General features: G+C 38.8%; 2 protein-coding genes and 1 long non-coding RNA gene across 3 annotated transcripts; 1 reads left to right on the plus strand and 2 right to left on the minus strand.

Annotated features, from left to right (window-relative positions):
• Window positions 1-3,585: 3,585 nt before the first annotated feature.
• On the minus strand, window positions 3,586-6,635 carry LOC103999080 (NAC domain-containing protein 21/22). The gene is made up of 3 exons (XM_009420733.3): window positions 6,332-6,635; window positions 5,279-5,550; window positions 3,586-4,425 (listed from the first exon to the last, which is right to left on the minus strand). The coding sequence occupies exons 1-3, from the start codon at window positions 6,555-6,557 to the stop codon at window positions 3,976-3,978; spliced, it is 948 nt and encodes a 315-aa protein (XP_009419008.3). The 5' UTR covers window positions 6,558-6,635; the 3' UTR covers window positions 3,586-3,975.
• A 409-nt stretch (window positions 6,636-7,044) lies between these two features.
• Window positions 7,045-13,209, minus strand: LOC135649598 (uncharacterized). The gene is made up of 5 exons (XR_010501344.1): window positions 13,117-13,209; window positions 8,956-9,009; window positions 7,801-7,887; window positions 7,636-7,717; window positions 7,045-7,567 (listed from the first exon to the last, which is right to left on the minus strand). It is a non-coding gene; the product is annotated as an uncharacterized LOC135649598 (long non-coding RNA).
• Window positions 13,210-14,072: 863 nt separating this feature from the next.
• On the plus strand, window positions 14,073-15,362 carry LOC135648339 (oxygen-evolving enhancer protein 2, chloroplastic-like). Its single transcript, XM_065165952.1, has 4 exons — window positions 14,073-14,364; window positions 14,445-14,677; window positions 14,808-14,858; window positions 14,942-15,362. Exons 1-4 carry the CDS (start codon window positions 14,127-14,129, stop codon window positions 15,200-15,202), a joined length of 783 nt encoding a protein of 260 aa, XP_065022024.1. The 5' UTR covers window positions 14,073-14,126; the 3' UTR covers window positions 15,203-15,362.
• Window positions 15,363-15,682: the final 320 nt, after the last annotated feature.

Below are 15,682 nucleotides of genomic sequence, written 5' to 3' on the forward strand. Positions count from 1 at the left end.
CTCCAATCAAAAACCTTCAACTCCAGGTTGTTTCCCTCTCTCTCTCTCTCTCTCTCTCTCTCTTTTGTTCCTCAAGGAGGGGAGTTGCATGAACTTCTACATCCCTCATGAAATATCCCTACACTTGCTCAATATAGGAAGGCAACGAAATATACAATCTCTTAATGCGACTCCTAATCTTTCATTTAATGCTTTCATGGGGAAAGGTCAAATGGGCATATTCTTACAAGGGAAAAGATCATGCAAAATGAGGTTCTAAACTGAATGTCAAGCTAAAAGAAAAATAACAAAGCCTACTTCACACTCAAACCTTGATGTGAAAGATAGAGCATATCATGTAAATGATATAAACCACTCAGTAAAATAGTGCATTGTTTAAGTTTAGTTTGATCCAACTTGCAATTGGTTCCCTTTTCCTCTTGTTCTTTCTCAAGCTCACAAAAAGGGAGTACATAATAACAAACACTCTTTGCAAAGCAAATCATGTTTCTAAAAACATGTAATTGCCTAAAACTTAGAAACACATGACTAGAGTTCATCCAAGTTGGACATGACTTTGGTGGCAGATTAGATGAGTTCAGGCTAACCACACTATACATCTCACAACTATTTTTTCAAACATCCACCATTTTGATGGACACTTATTCTTAAAAAAAAGACAAAGAATCATAAAAAGAAAATCAACATAGTACTTAACACCTGTTGTAACATATGAAAAGTTCATGCAATTCTTGAGCTGGGTTTTTAGTTACTGGTTGAAATGCAGCAAATCAGGCTGCTTATGTGAAACTGTAAATTACAAACCTTAGGTTATAATTCGATTCTACGTTTGATTCTTCTGATTTTGATTTCCAACATCTACTGGTAGTCATTTGTATCAGCTTAAATCTCCTCTCTTTTTTTTTCTCCTCTGTTGCTTTCTGTGTAGAAATGCATGATATAGAGTATGCTTCCTGAGTTCCAGACATGGCTGTAGTTGTTGAGAACTCAAGGAGATTGAATGGAACCTTTTGCTTGCTTAAATTTCTGAACCAAGTGAAAAGTATCTGTGTTTAAGGTGAGCAATGCTGTGGTTGGAGTGACCACAAGGAAGATAATGACTGTTTATTCTTGTTCTATACTTGTTTTCCTCACATGATACTGATTTTTTTCCATGGATTTCAGTTCTCTTTTGAAAAGTTACTTCTTAACACTACTCTAATCAATCCTGTGGTTGAATTATCATTTCCTACCTGGATTCAAGCTGAGAGAGCTCCTTCAGCTCATAAAATGGTTTTGAAACTATGCTCAGTTTCATGAAAACAGGTCTAAACAACATGTCTGATTCAATCATTCATCAAAGGAACCAGTATGGCATAGGAGGTAGCTTCTTCTAATTGATGTGGGTGTTCTGTGCTAGTTGGTCAGGATTGGAACCTCTCATGCTTTGCTGCTACTAAATCTTTTAATTGGAAAAGTAAAAGGCCCATGAACACATCACCAATCTGTCTCTTGCTTGTGTTGTTGGTGGATATATTAGATCCAGTGACAGCTACTGATGCTTATAAAACTCAAAAAGAAATGGGGAAACAGTAGCACTTGTCATAGTAGGGAAAACCAAGTGCAACTCCCTTCTTAGACCTCAATTTTCACCTATCAGGCCATGACTTTCCTCCTGAACCTACCAGTTGAATTCCCAAAACATGTAATCTCACCATGCCAAACTTGCAGCCTAGCCTTTGTCCCAAGCATATGCTTCTTTTGATGCTAGAATGATGTCAATGTTCCTTCTATTTGCTCTTAGCAGTGCAACAATCTTCTTTCTCCTTCCCCTGACTGATTCGCTTCTGCTTGGACTAGTTAACGAGTTAGGTTTAGACTGTCATGTAGATTAGGATGGCTTGAATAGGACTACTCCCTCCACTGAATAGTTGGTTCTAACAAAAATTTGAAAAGGTCACTGTTAGGCCAAACACCAGAATCGTATTCCAGCTTGAAGGAGTGGCCAATCTTCCAGTAGGTTTGTCCATATTCAAGCTTTATGTCACAGCCTCAAAGTGAACTGATACATGGAATCATCCTGAAAGTTCACTAAAGAGCAGTGGTTTATAGACATGGGTAGTTGGACAGGTGATGTTGGCACTAGTTTGGCAACACTAGTCACTTGCAAGCAAGATGGATTCCAATCTATGATAGATTTGCATTAAATAAATAAACCTACCAACAATTTTTCACATGGTTTGGCAGTCATCCAAGTTTGACATGGTGTCATAGTAGAAGATTATGTATGTGTCCTCTAATTCTGTCAGCAGGTTTTGGTGGAAGCTTTAAGCTTTTAAAGCATTTGATAGTGGATAAAACTTAACATGATTCACATCTTGAGCTTCATTCAGATCTTCCATTTGGATCATTGAAGAGCCATACAGTTTAACATGATTCACATCATGTTTGCTGAGGTCCATGGTTCTACTATAATCAGAGGCATAAATCACAACCTAGTTACTATTTTGACCAAGATGGAACTTGTGGAATCTCCCTCAATGATTGGAATCTTCTTCTCTTTGGATGGTTTGGCAAACTGGTTTGGCACAGTTTGCTTGGATTCATCACCTCACTAGTCTATTGCAGAATCAATCTTCTTTAACATGGTAGGTCAATTATGTAGAATTTCCCAAAACTTCTTAATGTTATTTCTGGCATTGTTCTATTACCTACAGAGAAAGTTCACAGCTTAGAAGTTGGCCTTCAGCAGCTTTCATTAATCTCAGTCCATTAAATATGAGGCAAGTAGGATTTGGGTGACACCAATTTCAACATATTCTTTAGCTGTAAGCTTGTGGATGATTGAGGAAAACCTGCACATAATCACAAACAAATGAAAACAAATAGGCTGTTGAGGAAGATGGTGAGAACCAATTGAGCTGGACCATCTCATCAGGCTTTTAATGTCAGCAAATCTGCATTCAGATATCACAATAACATTAAGTAGTTGATTGATACATCATCATAAATGCATTAAATGGTGAGGCCCAATGATAGATAATCTAAGGCTATAATATTTCATTATCTGCTTGTTTTGTTCTGACCCTATATGATTGCAACTCCCTTGTTGATGTCACTGTTAGAAGGTATTAGAAAGTATTTGCTGCATTAGACTATGGTATTAAGCTTAGACCATATGTAGTCTTAGAAGCTTAGAACATAACATATATTGTCCTCTTTTAGAAGTGAGCATGTGGTTCATCTCACTTAAAAAGGTTATATCTAAAAACAGAGGAAACCTCAAAGATTTGTGGTATGAATAATCTGTAAGGAAAAAATTTGCTGCATCATTGGCAGAGAATTAAAATGCTGTAACCTTTGTAACTATTGGTTGTTTATAACACTGTGTTCTTTGAAGTGTATTTGAATTGACAAAGATAATACTCAATTCATAGTAATTCTCTTACATTTGTTGTCTCTGAATTATTTGGTGACAAGCAGAAAATGTGTCAAAATATAAAGGGACAATCCATCTGGATCAAGTCATTTTTTCTTTGTGAGGTAACTTCAAGTACATCAATCCAGTATACTTAGAGCACATGTAAATTTGGTATGCAGTTCCAATTCTGCAAAACAACCATAATTGATCACACTAAATTTTGACATGACAACCAAATTACAAGTCCAGTGTATGTAAACAAACATACAAATAATTTATATGTAACACAGAATCAAGAGGAGGCTTTCTGCATCTGACCTTGGTAGCCTTTCCATTAAACCTGTGCCAGCTGGTGTCATTTCCCATTAATCATCAACCTCACTCTTCTTCTGTCTCAGTAACATTTGTGTTGAGATGCCCATTAAGCTTATCCACCATAAACAAAAAAGAAAGCTTCCTATATTGCATGGAACAGGAACTTATAATAACTGGACATGTATGTGGGCAACTTGGAATGAGTGATATAAATAGGAGGTATATTCTTGTTCTAATTGCTCACCAACCTCATCAAAACCTCAAAAAGGATTCCATGTTGATGCCAGAGACCTCTGTGTTAAGTAAGCCCCCAAACTCCCTTCACCAAAATTTGGCACCACCTCTCCCTTTGGGTCATCCTCCAGCTTGGTGAGGTTGTTCAGAACTGATCTCAGGACCTTCCTGTCACCAGTGAGATGATTCAATCCAGAGCTTGGGTCAGGCAAGCCACCTGTTTGTGCCAAGCATCTTGGTAGGGGCATGTCCCTCTCCACTGGGGGCAGGTGTGGGGCCAAGTTTGGGGCTGTGCTGGAGAAGCAGGGCACCTGCTCAAACCCCTCCAAGTTGAGTGGGGTTTGGTCAAGGGTGATGTAGTTGTCCATCAGAGCAGGGAGGGATTGGGGGCTTGAATCATCATGGCTTGTCTCCATGCTTGGCTTGGTGGACATCCCTCTGCTCTTGTAGAACACTCTACATAGGACCCAATCTTCCTGCTTGCACAATAAAAAAAGAAGTGTCATAGTCCATGTGCTGAAAGTACTGACTCAAACTTGAGAAATCTCAAAGCTTTGTGATGAACAGTGTATAGAATTATCTATTTTGGTAGTCGAGCACTTCAGTCGACCTCCTTCCATTCAGATATTGTGTTGAAGATGAAACAGAATTAGCATGGTGAGTAAAAATTAGCAACTTGTTCTACTCCAGAACTCAAGTCAGAGATTTATTAGGGGAAACTGATTCTTGAAGCTTTGAGATGATTAAATTTCAGAATACAGTAAAAAACAATTGTGCCAATTTGTGATCTGCTTCCTTTTCAATTTTCTTGTTCTTTAACTCCACTAGTGTCTTATAATTCATCCCACTGTTCCAAATCTAATTAGATTCATTGGGCAGAAGAGATGCATGATCTAATCAATGTAAATATCTTAATCTTCTTGTCATATTTTAATTTATGTGCAAAAAAAGCTTTTAGATTGTTTGGTTAAGAATCTAAGCTCCTAACAGGGGATTCCACAAAGATCTATTGTATGCCTAGCATCTCTTACTAGCCAAAACAACCCACAGAATGATCATCCTCCCTGTCAAAAACCAATTTTCTATTAAGCCAAAAGATCAATTCATCCAACAAGACCAGTGATTAGAAAGCACCAAAAACAATTACAGTAAGAACAATACATATAGCAGAGAGATGTCTTTGGAGATTCTCCCTGTCTACTAATTTTCTTTAAGCCAAAAGATCAATTTATCTAACAAGATAATTAATTAGAGAGAGAGAGAGAGAGGATAGATTGTGCTCGCTGCAGAAAAGTGATAAGGTCTAAAGAGTGGAGATCAAAAGGTCACCTTGAAGGGCAAGTTTGGAGTTGCAGCAGATTCTTCCATGCGGTATTCATGCATGACCCACTCCGTCTTCTTGCCCTTGGGAGCTCTTCCTTGATAGAACACCAAAGTCTTCCTCATTCCCACAAGGAATCCCTTCCGAGCCACCGATCGATCCTTCCCGGTCGCTTTCCAGTAGCCTGACATGGTGGCGCGATTGGTTCGCTGCCCCGTCGCGTACTTTCGATCTCGAAGACTGAAGAAGTACCACTCCTTGCCCCCGACACATGCAGTAGCTGATCCACCAGAAAAATTCACCAAGTGAGGAGCTTGTGGATGGGAATGCAAAGGCAAGTTGCAGTGGGATCAAACTCCATGACAGAGAGAGATCGCTCATCATGGCGTCCCGATGGCTGGTGGATTGGCACATCGACGCCCCATAGAAGCGTCGATGTGTCAGCATCAAGCGGGGTGGACGAACACGTGTGTGGTCCACTGGAGGTCGACGAACACACTCTCTCGAATGGACATTTAGTGCCGTGAATCCATGGACGTGCTCAGAAAGCATTCTTTCAGCTAAAAGACCAGATTTTGCAGCAGGTTAAGGTGAGAAAGCCAACGCCTTGTTTCCCCTCTTCTCTCCCAAAAGCGAAGTCGAGATGTGGAAAGAAGGAATAAAAGGCATGAGGAGGTTAACAAGTGGTGGAAGCTTTCTCTTTCTGTTCTCCTCCTTGTCTAAGCTTCTGATTCATCTCTCATCACGATATGGGCAGAAGGAATAATCCATAAAGAGATGGCGGTCAACATGAAGCAACAGAACACATGAAAAGGTTGGAAAGGAAGGGGGAAAGCTTCGTGCAAGAACAATTTCCGTTGTTGGGAAGGCCAAAAAGGACAGCCATGGAGAGCGAGGTGAAGGGAAACGGAACACAGACTCCTGCATGCAAGCATGGCAGCCATGGGAGGGTAGAAGAAGATGAAGAAGATCCAAGCACTTCATGACGGCTAAAACATGATCATGCAACACCAATTTCGACAGGACCATATGGAATATGATGCCGAGGGATGACAACTGACCGGGGAGATCCCAAGGTTCGCACTTGTTGAGGTCGACATCCTCCACCATGATGGGCCAGCCACGGAAGCCGACGCCGCCGTCTCCGGCGAGCTTGGCCGCGAGGTAGTCGCAGATGAGCTCTTCGTCCCTCGGGTGGAATCTGAAGCCCGGAGGTAGCTTCGCCTCCACCATGCTCAAGATGCTCATGGTGGCGTCGATGATAGGGAGCTCACAGACTGCAACCATGGGGTATATATATTAGTACAGGGGAGGGGGGGAAGAAGATTGGGTAATGTATTAATTAATAGGGGCAATAAGTCAACTTTTCAAGGGGAATGAATGCAGCCTTAATCTCTTTTTTTTTTTCTCTTTTTCTTATTTTTTTCTTCTCAAGAAAAAAAATAAAAAACTCATCCTTCTTACTTGGCATGCTGACATGGCCCGCGACACTTTGTTTCTCGGAAAAAAAAAAAAAGATTTTACTATCAAGATCTTTATCGGCTAAATTAAATAGTATCATGAAATCAATGCAATCCACAATTATTTTTTTGATAATTGAAAGAAGGAAAGTGGCCATTCATACTTGTCATCCTGCATAGTGGGATATGACACAGGAGTAGTTGCTCAATTTGCTTGCTTGCTTGCTTCTGGGTTCAACATCACCACTAGCAGTTGAACCACTAGAATTCTCACTACATCGCATTCACAGACACAGATTTGAATGGTTAAGCAGTGGAATGAAAAATGTCAATCACACATTCAGAATGATTTTTAAGGATAAGTCACAAGTTACAATCCATCAGAAAGTAGAATCCAGTTTTGATTACAAGAAATTGTGTGTTGTCGTGACTTTGGCATTCGAGCACACCTGTCCTCAGTGTTGTCGTCTAATGGAAGATGAAAGGGGCCATCACCCATCCAGCAGAGGTGGAAGATGAACCTAAGCAGTTTGGACAATGTCTGATGCTTGTGGCCATGGCTCTGCATAAAAATCCATGATGCTCCAATCACATGGCACAGCAATGGCACGGGGCCAGGTGGCCTGCACCAGCCAGCCATCATCCATCCCCGTCCTGATTAACCAATCAAGATCAGTGACACACAAACAGAAGACAGCATCGATCCAACGGTTTCAGGCGTCAGTGAAGGCATCTCCAGAAAGCGAAGAGCGGTTCCAGGAGCAGTATCAACTTGGAAGAGAAAGAAGAGTGTCCATGCCCATGTCAGCTGGGATGAGATCAGTCCAAGTGTAGTCTCTGTTACACAAAAGTGATGAGAAGATGGCTCCAGCTCGCAAAGAGATAAGGTTTGAGGTGATTCTTACCTTGGTAGTGTTCGGTCAGTTTGAATAGTCTCCAAAACAATAGCTGCCAGTCCTTTCTCCCATCCCTATGATAGCTCCATTGCTGTCAGGTAGTAGTGAAGGTAACATGGCCAATCAAAAAGACCCTGATTTGCCAAAACCATTATTGGATGGTGAAAGATTTACCTAGTGCAGCCTATCGGATGGGCAACCACATTAACAGCTTGCTAGGAATCAGACCATAGAAAATGCGCTCCAGGTCCCTGGTCAAACCTGTCATCAGCCAATAGTCAGAGAGACTTTTCAGTTACCTTCCCATAAGTGATCAAAATTTCAGAAAAATATACCCACACTTCACCATTACTTTAAATCAACTTTTAAGATGATTCCTTAGATCTATCATGCATATCACAACTTTTACCTATTAAAAACCTTACGGGGCAAGATTTCTACTTTGGATTTGCTTGCCTCACTTGGCACTTGAGTATGCTCGACTTTTATAGAGAGATCAATAGCTCCAGAGAACAATAAAGTTGCTGATGTATCAACCAATTTTTTTAGGACATCTGGTTCCACTCAGGAAAATCGAATCCCTAATAATCTAGTAGATATTTTCACTCTCATCTATTGCATCTATCCTATAACTAATGAAGTCTACTTCCTTATATATATATATATATATATATATATATGTATATATATATATGTATATATGTATATGTATATGTATATATGTATATGTATATATATGTATGTATGTATGTATGTATGTATGTATGTATATATATATGTATATAGATACATATATACATACATGTATATACATATACATATACATATGTATGTATGTATGTATGTATGTATGTATGTATATGTATATATATTCATATATAAATATATGTATATATATTCATATATAAATATATGTATATATATTCATATATAAATATATGTATATATATTCATATATAAATATATGTATATATATTCATATATAAATATATGTATATATATTCATATATAAATATATGTATATATATTCATATATAAATATATGTATATATATTCATATATAAATATATGTATATATATTCATATATAAATATATGTATATATATTCATATATAAATATATGTATATATATTCATATATATATATATATATATATATATATATATATATATATATATATATATATATATATATATATGTGGTGAATCATCACTGAAGCACATTGTCAGAAAAACTACCATTAAATCTCATTCAAATTGCACTAGTCAAATACAAAGTTACAGTGACAATTATAAAAACAAAGAAAATGAGAAGGGATAGTTGCCAAACCCGAACTAGAGACTTGCAAAATAAAAGCTCAGCAGGCTGGAGCAGCCATGATCTCTGTATATAAGCCAAAACAAGGATAATAATGAGGTACAAGGATAACCAGTTAGCTCTAATGTGAGATGCACATCACCTTCTCATCCCACTGTATAGATATGAAATTTAGTTTCATCAGAAAAACATAGAATATGTGTTAAATACAGAATATAGGCCAAACTTCCAAGGTTATTCAATGCATTAGATAGTTTGTATGGCGGTATGTAGTTTTTTCTTCAGTAGTGTAGGATGCAGTAGCTGTTATGAAAAGTCAAGGTGATTAGTAACTCAACTAGATGAGAACATAAAAGTCACTCTCATCCAACCCACCAAGCTGTGGCTTTATATACTTGTTTTGCAAACTCTGAGAGTTGAGTCAGAGTTTCCATCTTAAGAGAGATAAAGACGTAAACCTTATCATTGGAAAAACAATTCAGAACGCTTCTTCCACAGTCAGATATTAGTTAGCACTGAATGTGCAGTTATTTTTTAATATATCTTCTTTCAAAACCATTGGTATCAACAAATAAACTATGCTAATAATATTCGGAGTATCCATGATGAAAAAACTCCATAAGGGAAGATAGAGGACAAAAGAGGTAAGGTAACAACTCCGATATATTCTAACAAGTTATCTAAGACTGCAAATGTAATGTGATCTTCACCACATCTGAGAAATGCAAGGAGCTTTAGAAGACCTGTCCAATGTCATTAAGGAAGGCTAGGAATTCAATATTGTTTCGGTTCATCAGGCTTGGAAGTGTCTATACAAAATACAAATAAGTTCAGTTACAAAAGGGCAGGTCCAGCTACATGTGAACATGCGACCAAAAAAAAGTTAATGTTCTGTTTCCTACCGCATGTTTTTTATACATTATCCAAGTCATTATCAGTACGAAGCCCATCACTACCATAAGCATCAGTGGCATAGACTTTGGTGATTATCAGAGAAGAAAATTGGGAAGCACATCTTGGTTTAATAACTCTTGAAGACTAAACTTCTAAGGAGATCTACAAAATCCAACATTTTAGAAACACTGACAAGTGGTTGTGCATAGATGAAATATAAATGCCATGTGATATAAAATAGAAGTAAGAAAAATGAAGTTGGAGTGGTCTGAGCTAATGCTTCAGTACATGTTGTTGATAAAGCAATTTTGTTCTTTCTTATATCCATCAAAGAATAATATACATATAAGAAAATACAATTCATTCCATGAGATTATCAGCAAGTGTGATGCCGACAAACCTTCATTATTGAATTTGTAATGGCTAAGCCTTCTAAAAGGAAGAAATAGAGAAGAAATTTGTTTTTCTTTATTCCATGAGATTATCAACAAGTGTGATGCTGACAAACCTTCATTATTGAATTTGTAATGGCTAAGCCTTGTAAAAGGAAGAAACAGAGAAGGAAAGCTTCTAATTTTCTTTAGTTTTCAAGCTGTTTGTTTTGGGGTTGCCCATCAAAGATTCAGATTCCCATAATAATTCAAGAAACCATCAAGAATGAATTAAGTGATTAGAGACTTATCTGTGTGTCAAGGTTAGAAATCCTAAAAGTATGTTGGCTAACAAAACAATATTTTGTTGTAAATGCTAAAATCTTTCACGAAAAGTATTCTTGTCAGTCAGAAAGCATGAGTATATGTTTGCTACAAAATAATCTCTTATCTTGAAATTTATGATGAAAAAAAATCCTTGTTGAGTTGATCTAAGATTTTAGCAGAATCTGACTTTTGGACATGATTTTCCTGTTCCCATAGTAGTTGATACTTTCATTTATTTGACATGTCAGACGGATAAATAGATTGTGTCTTAAGTCTTCACTATGAAAAATTGAGAAGTGGCAAAAACTTTGCTATGTAAACCTACAAATATATGTTGCTTCGTTGCTCAAAACAGTCAAACACACAAATCATGAACCTACCATTTCACGGCTCAGATGTAAGAACTCACAAGATTGAAGGAATCACAATCACAGTCAACATTGTGCTTCTTGATAATAAATTGATGGAGAGTATGCAGCCAACAGATTTTGAAGACTGCGATTTAACAAAATGCAGCATTCCAAACCAAAATACTCAATTTCTGGCAAACACTGTACAGAAAAGTGAAATAAAGAAGACTGAAGAGACCACTAGCAACCAGTGGATAAAACAGACAAGAAGAATTTGATCCAAAAGAAAAACAGAAGTTCAAAAATGTCCATAATTGCCTGAGGCAGGAATTCTATGTGTTAGTTTAACTACCTTATATTCTGAATAAGTACCCATGAAATGCCAAGTTGTATGAACCTAGCCATGTAAGTTCAATGATAGTATGATATTCATCAGCAACAGAAGTGGTGTATTCCAACACACAAAAATAAATGTTATGCCACTATTTCTAATGATATAAGAAACAAATCCGTTCTGCTACTATCAAGTCAAGAGCATTACTTGTTTTCTACTGTACAGAAAATTCATCTCTCTTTATTTGGTTTTTTTTTTTTCATAAAAGCAAAATTTCTATTAACTCAAAGGTCAGATACACCCAGTGCTCAGCTGATCTGAGCTCAAAAGCCATAAGCTGAGAAGGTAATGGATATCTCCATAAAAATTCCTTAGAAAATTTAGAATAAGAAGCAAGCCAATGAGCATAATAAAAAAGAGGGCAGGCTAGTGCATGAGATATCTGAAGATAGTCAATGTGCACAATCTTACCTGCAAATAGAGAGAATGTTTCCAATTTTGAAACCTGAAATTGATTCTTTAATTAATAAAGAATTGAACTACATGTTTACTTACTAATATATATTTTACTAGTTTTCCACTTATGCTGACTTTAATTATGTGTGCAAAGGCCAAAACACAGCCAAAATCCCTAAACTAGAAAAACAGAAACTCTTTAAATGGAGCTAAAACTAAGTCCCAAATGAAAATTTTGATCATGTTGGTGGCCCACCAACTAAAGAAATAAGACATTTTACTGAGAACTGAAGACACATTAAAAGGAAGGATGCAAAAACATGAGCTAAAAAAATTTCTGCCCTTTTTTTCAAGAAGATGAGAATCTTCGGGAAATCCACAATCGAGACAACTTCCAGACTCAAGAAATTCTTCAAAAAACAAAAATCTGTCTTTTTCTGTATAGAGGCCTCTAAGATTTCCACAGCTTAAGTGAGCCTAGAGTACCCAAGTAATCCTAAGATCCTCCAACTGTGAAGATCAAATTACATTTTCACATACTACAAAATCTTCATGCAAAATTTTTCCTGAGCAGATATATCATAATCATGCGGGAATCTATCAAATGTGAAAATTTATATAATAAAGATTTTGAAACCTCTAGGTGCTAAATCATGGTAAATCAATTCATCGCTTTGATTTGATCCTGCACGAGATTTAGCAGTACAGTACTCCTTAACCTCACAAGAGAAAAAGGAAATAGAAACATTGCTCTTTGTAAACAGAGTAATTTTCTTTTCAGATGAAGTACTAGAAATAGACTTTTGCTTGCCAACCACAACTAAAGCACTTATGAAGAACCTAAGGGCGAAGAAATTCATCAAACACAAAAAGTAAACTACGTAAATGGGAGTCCACGTCAGGTGAGAGACCAGAAAAGAAAATGAAGTTCTTGAAAGCAACCACCACTAATGCTGAGGTTCCCATTGATAAGTGAAAGCATCGAGCAAATGACCGCGGCATTGATGTTAGGACTTCACAAAGAATGCATTAAGAACCTAAAATGAGATATTAATCGAGTAAAAAGCAACGATGTAGACTGAGGTCATCATAGAAACTAAAATGAGATGATCTTATTTGGGTTAAAAGAAAAACGTGGAGGTCGACATCGCCATAGCTGAAACTGAAAGAACAGGGATGTGAATCAGACAATAATTTAGGTTTTCGACAGATAATTCCAGCCACTAATGCACAAGCAAAAACACATGAGGCTTGAACCAAGTAATCTCATTTCACGGTGCAAACAAGAAAAAATCGAATACATTGGAAAGGGCGTCCAAGAACAGATCGAGAAGGCAAATCCTAAAGATTCTCGACCACCTCATTCCACAGGCATAGAACCCAGGACGAGCCACGGGTTTCTGAAGCTAATTGAGATGGAAGCTACGGTTTCGAGGAAAACCTTGCAGAGAGTTTGGAGAGCCGACCAGCGATCGGCGATAGCGGATCCGAACCTGTAGCAGAAGGCGGGCTGCCATCCCCATCACCGCGAGCTCGCTCCGCCTCATAGGCAGTCAAACCTTCCCAAGTCAGGTTTGACCCAAAAGGTCAACTCATCTAAAATACTTTTCATTTTCCGATTTAGTGTTATTTTATTGGGAATAAAGACGAAGTTGGGAGCTCACAATATCTCACTTAATAATAATAATAATAATATATTTTATGTATATGTACTAATTCAAATATCATATCTTATTAATGGATTTAAGCTTTTAAATGAAATAATAATGATTAATAATTTAACATTATACTCATCAATAATGCAATATAGTTGTCAATGATATATATATATATAGGAAATTGGCTTTAATTTGATGATAAAGAAGTCCCAAAATTCCTCACAAAATACAGAAAATAAAAGGAATATCCATCGTATGGGCGGTACGTATCGGTCCGACAAGTTATCGGTACGTGGACCGTCTGTTACCGGTCCGAGTGCATTGTAACACTATAGCAGTGCTATAGTACTCGGCACATCAGGGTGTACCGCTCAATATACCGTACTGTATTGATACCGAATCTAAATCGAAATACCGATACGGTACGATATTGCAAACCTTGAGTATTAATATCATCCGTAGCATCATAAATTTAATCAAAATGTTGAATTAACATGCTAGGGATCCAAGTACATGTATGAAGGAACACATAGGCATGCAATCATAGTCATACATACAAACATGAAGAAGACAGGTGGGAGACTTGAGGAAGAAGACCATCCGATGTGGCCCAATCAAAGCTTCAATCACCCTATCCAATCCCAACTTCTCATCCTGCCTTGATCCACTGCCACACACACTCGATACGCAGAAGACCTTCTCCTTTCACTGACACCAAAATTCACATTAAAGCAAGATTGATGAGAGGAGAGCAGTAAGAGTGAGTGCGTGTGAGTGTGGAAGAGAGGAAGAGATGGCCTCAACTGCATGCTTCCTCCACCACCACGCACCCTCGACCGCCAACAGGATCCAATCCACGCGCCTTGTGCCGATCAACAAGCCCAACCTGATCGTCTGCAAGGCTCAGAAGCAGGCCGCCGACGACGAGAACAGCGCCGCCGTGTCACGTCGCATGGCGCTGACGGTGCTCCTCGGTGCCGCGGCCCTCGGCGCCAAGGTCGCCCCGGCCGACGCGGCCTACGGCGAAGCTGGTAAGTCTTCCCCTGCAGTCTCTCCCACGCCTGTCGTCGTTGTTGCGGATACTTCGAGCTACTGTTCATGTCGAACGCAGCCAACGTGTTCGGTAAGCCGAAGACGAACACCGACTTCCTGCCGTACGCCGGCGACGGGTTCATGCTGATGATCCCGTCGAAGTGGAACCCGAGCAAAGAGGTGGAGTACCCCGGCCAGGTGCTCCGGTACGAGGACAACTTCGATTCCAACAGCAACGTCACCGTCATGGTGACGCCGACCACCAAGAGCACCATCACAGGCTACGGCACCCCGGAGGAGTTCCTCTCTCAAGTAACCGACTCTTCTCCTTCCTCTTCTTCCGTCTCTATCAGTCGTCTTGAATCAAATCCATGATGGGATCACATGTTCGACTAAATGACAAGAGACATGCATGACCAACTTGGATGCGTATCTGCCACAGGTTGATTACTTGCTAGGAAAACAAGCCTACTCCGGCAAGACAGACTCAGAGGTAGGTAAATGAAGATGACAGCAAGCATCTCATGTACTTGAATGTGATCGATCTGGACACTGAACAAGGCATGGATTTGGTAGGGTGGGTTCGATTCTGATGCTGTGGCAACAGCCAACATACTGGAGACCACCACGCAGGAGAGCGGCGGGAAGAAGTACTACTTCGTCTCGGTTCTGACGAGGACGGCGGATGGGGACGAAGGTGGCAAGCACCAGCTGATAACAGCCACTGTTTCCGACGGGAAGCTCTACATCTGCAAGGCGCAAGCTGGGGACAAGAGATGGTTCAAGGGAGCCCGGAAGTTTGTGGAGAGTGCAGCCAGTTCCTTCAATGTTGCCTGAGAGAATGGTGGGCTGTGTGTTTCTCCTGCTGTGGATGAGCTTAAGTGTTCATGACTGCTGTCTGTCCTCCATTTTGTTTCTCTAAGTTCTCTTGTCTATGATGTACATGTTCCATGAACTAAAACTAGATTATAAGCAGAGAAGCCTGCATTTTCCTGAAGGAGTTGCCTTCATCAATTGGCCAGAAATGTTCTATCACAAAAAGAGTGTTCTAAATCTAATCAGACCAAAGTTTCATAAAGCTCAGGTCAGCATGAATTTTACTAAAAACAGAGGCTGCACAATTTTTCTTAAGCAACATGTCAAATTTACATTTTCTGCATAATTTTTCATTACAGAAACAATTGAATACATCGGTCATAAGGATGTCCATGATATCCAGTGGAAAGGAGAATATATGTTGTGCTTCAACTTACCTAGAACAAGCTCAAAGAGTTCATTTTTGAGCCACATAAATTAGTCTGTTCATGTTCTTCATTC

Source organism: Musa acuminata, chromosome BXJ3-9 (genome assembly GCF_036884655.1).
Source record: "Musa acuminata AAA Group cultivar baxijiao chromosome BXJ3-9, Cavendish_Baxijiao_AAA, whole genome shotgun sequence".
Classification (NCBI taxonomy): domain Eukaryota; kingdom Viridiplantae; phylum Streptophyta; class Magnoliopsida; order Zingiberales; family Musaceae; genus Musa; species Musa acuminata.

Coding starts and splice junctions, on each gene's coding strand:
- LOC135648339 (XM_065165952.1), top strand. CDS start 14,127: ATGGCCTCAACTGCATGCTTCCTCCACCACCACGCACCCTCGACCGCC. Junction 14,678..14,807: donor CGGAGGAGTTCCTCTCTCAA/GTAACCGACTCT, acceptor TATCTGCCACAG/GTTGATTACTTGCTAGGAAA. Junction 14,859..14,941: donor CCGGCAAGACAGACTCAGAG/GTAGGTAAATGA, acceptor TGGATTTGGTAG/GGTGGGTTCGATTCTGATGC.
- LOC103999080 (XM_009420733.3), bottom strand. CDS start 6,557: ATGGTTGCAGTCTGTGAGCTCCCTATCATCGACGCCACCATGAGCATC. Junction 5,551..6,331: donor CGAACCTTGGGATCTCCCCG/GTCAGTTGTCAT, acceptor CTGGTGGATCAG/CTACTGCATGTGTCGGGGGC. Junction 4,426..5,278: donor CTCCAAACTTGCCCTTCAAG/GTGACCTTTTGA, acceptor TTGTGCAAGCAG/GAAGATTGGGTCCTATGTAG.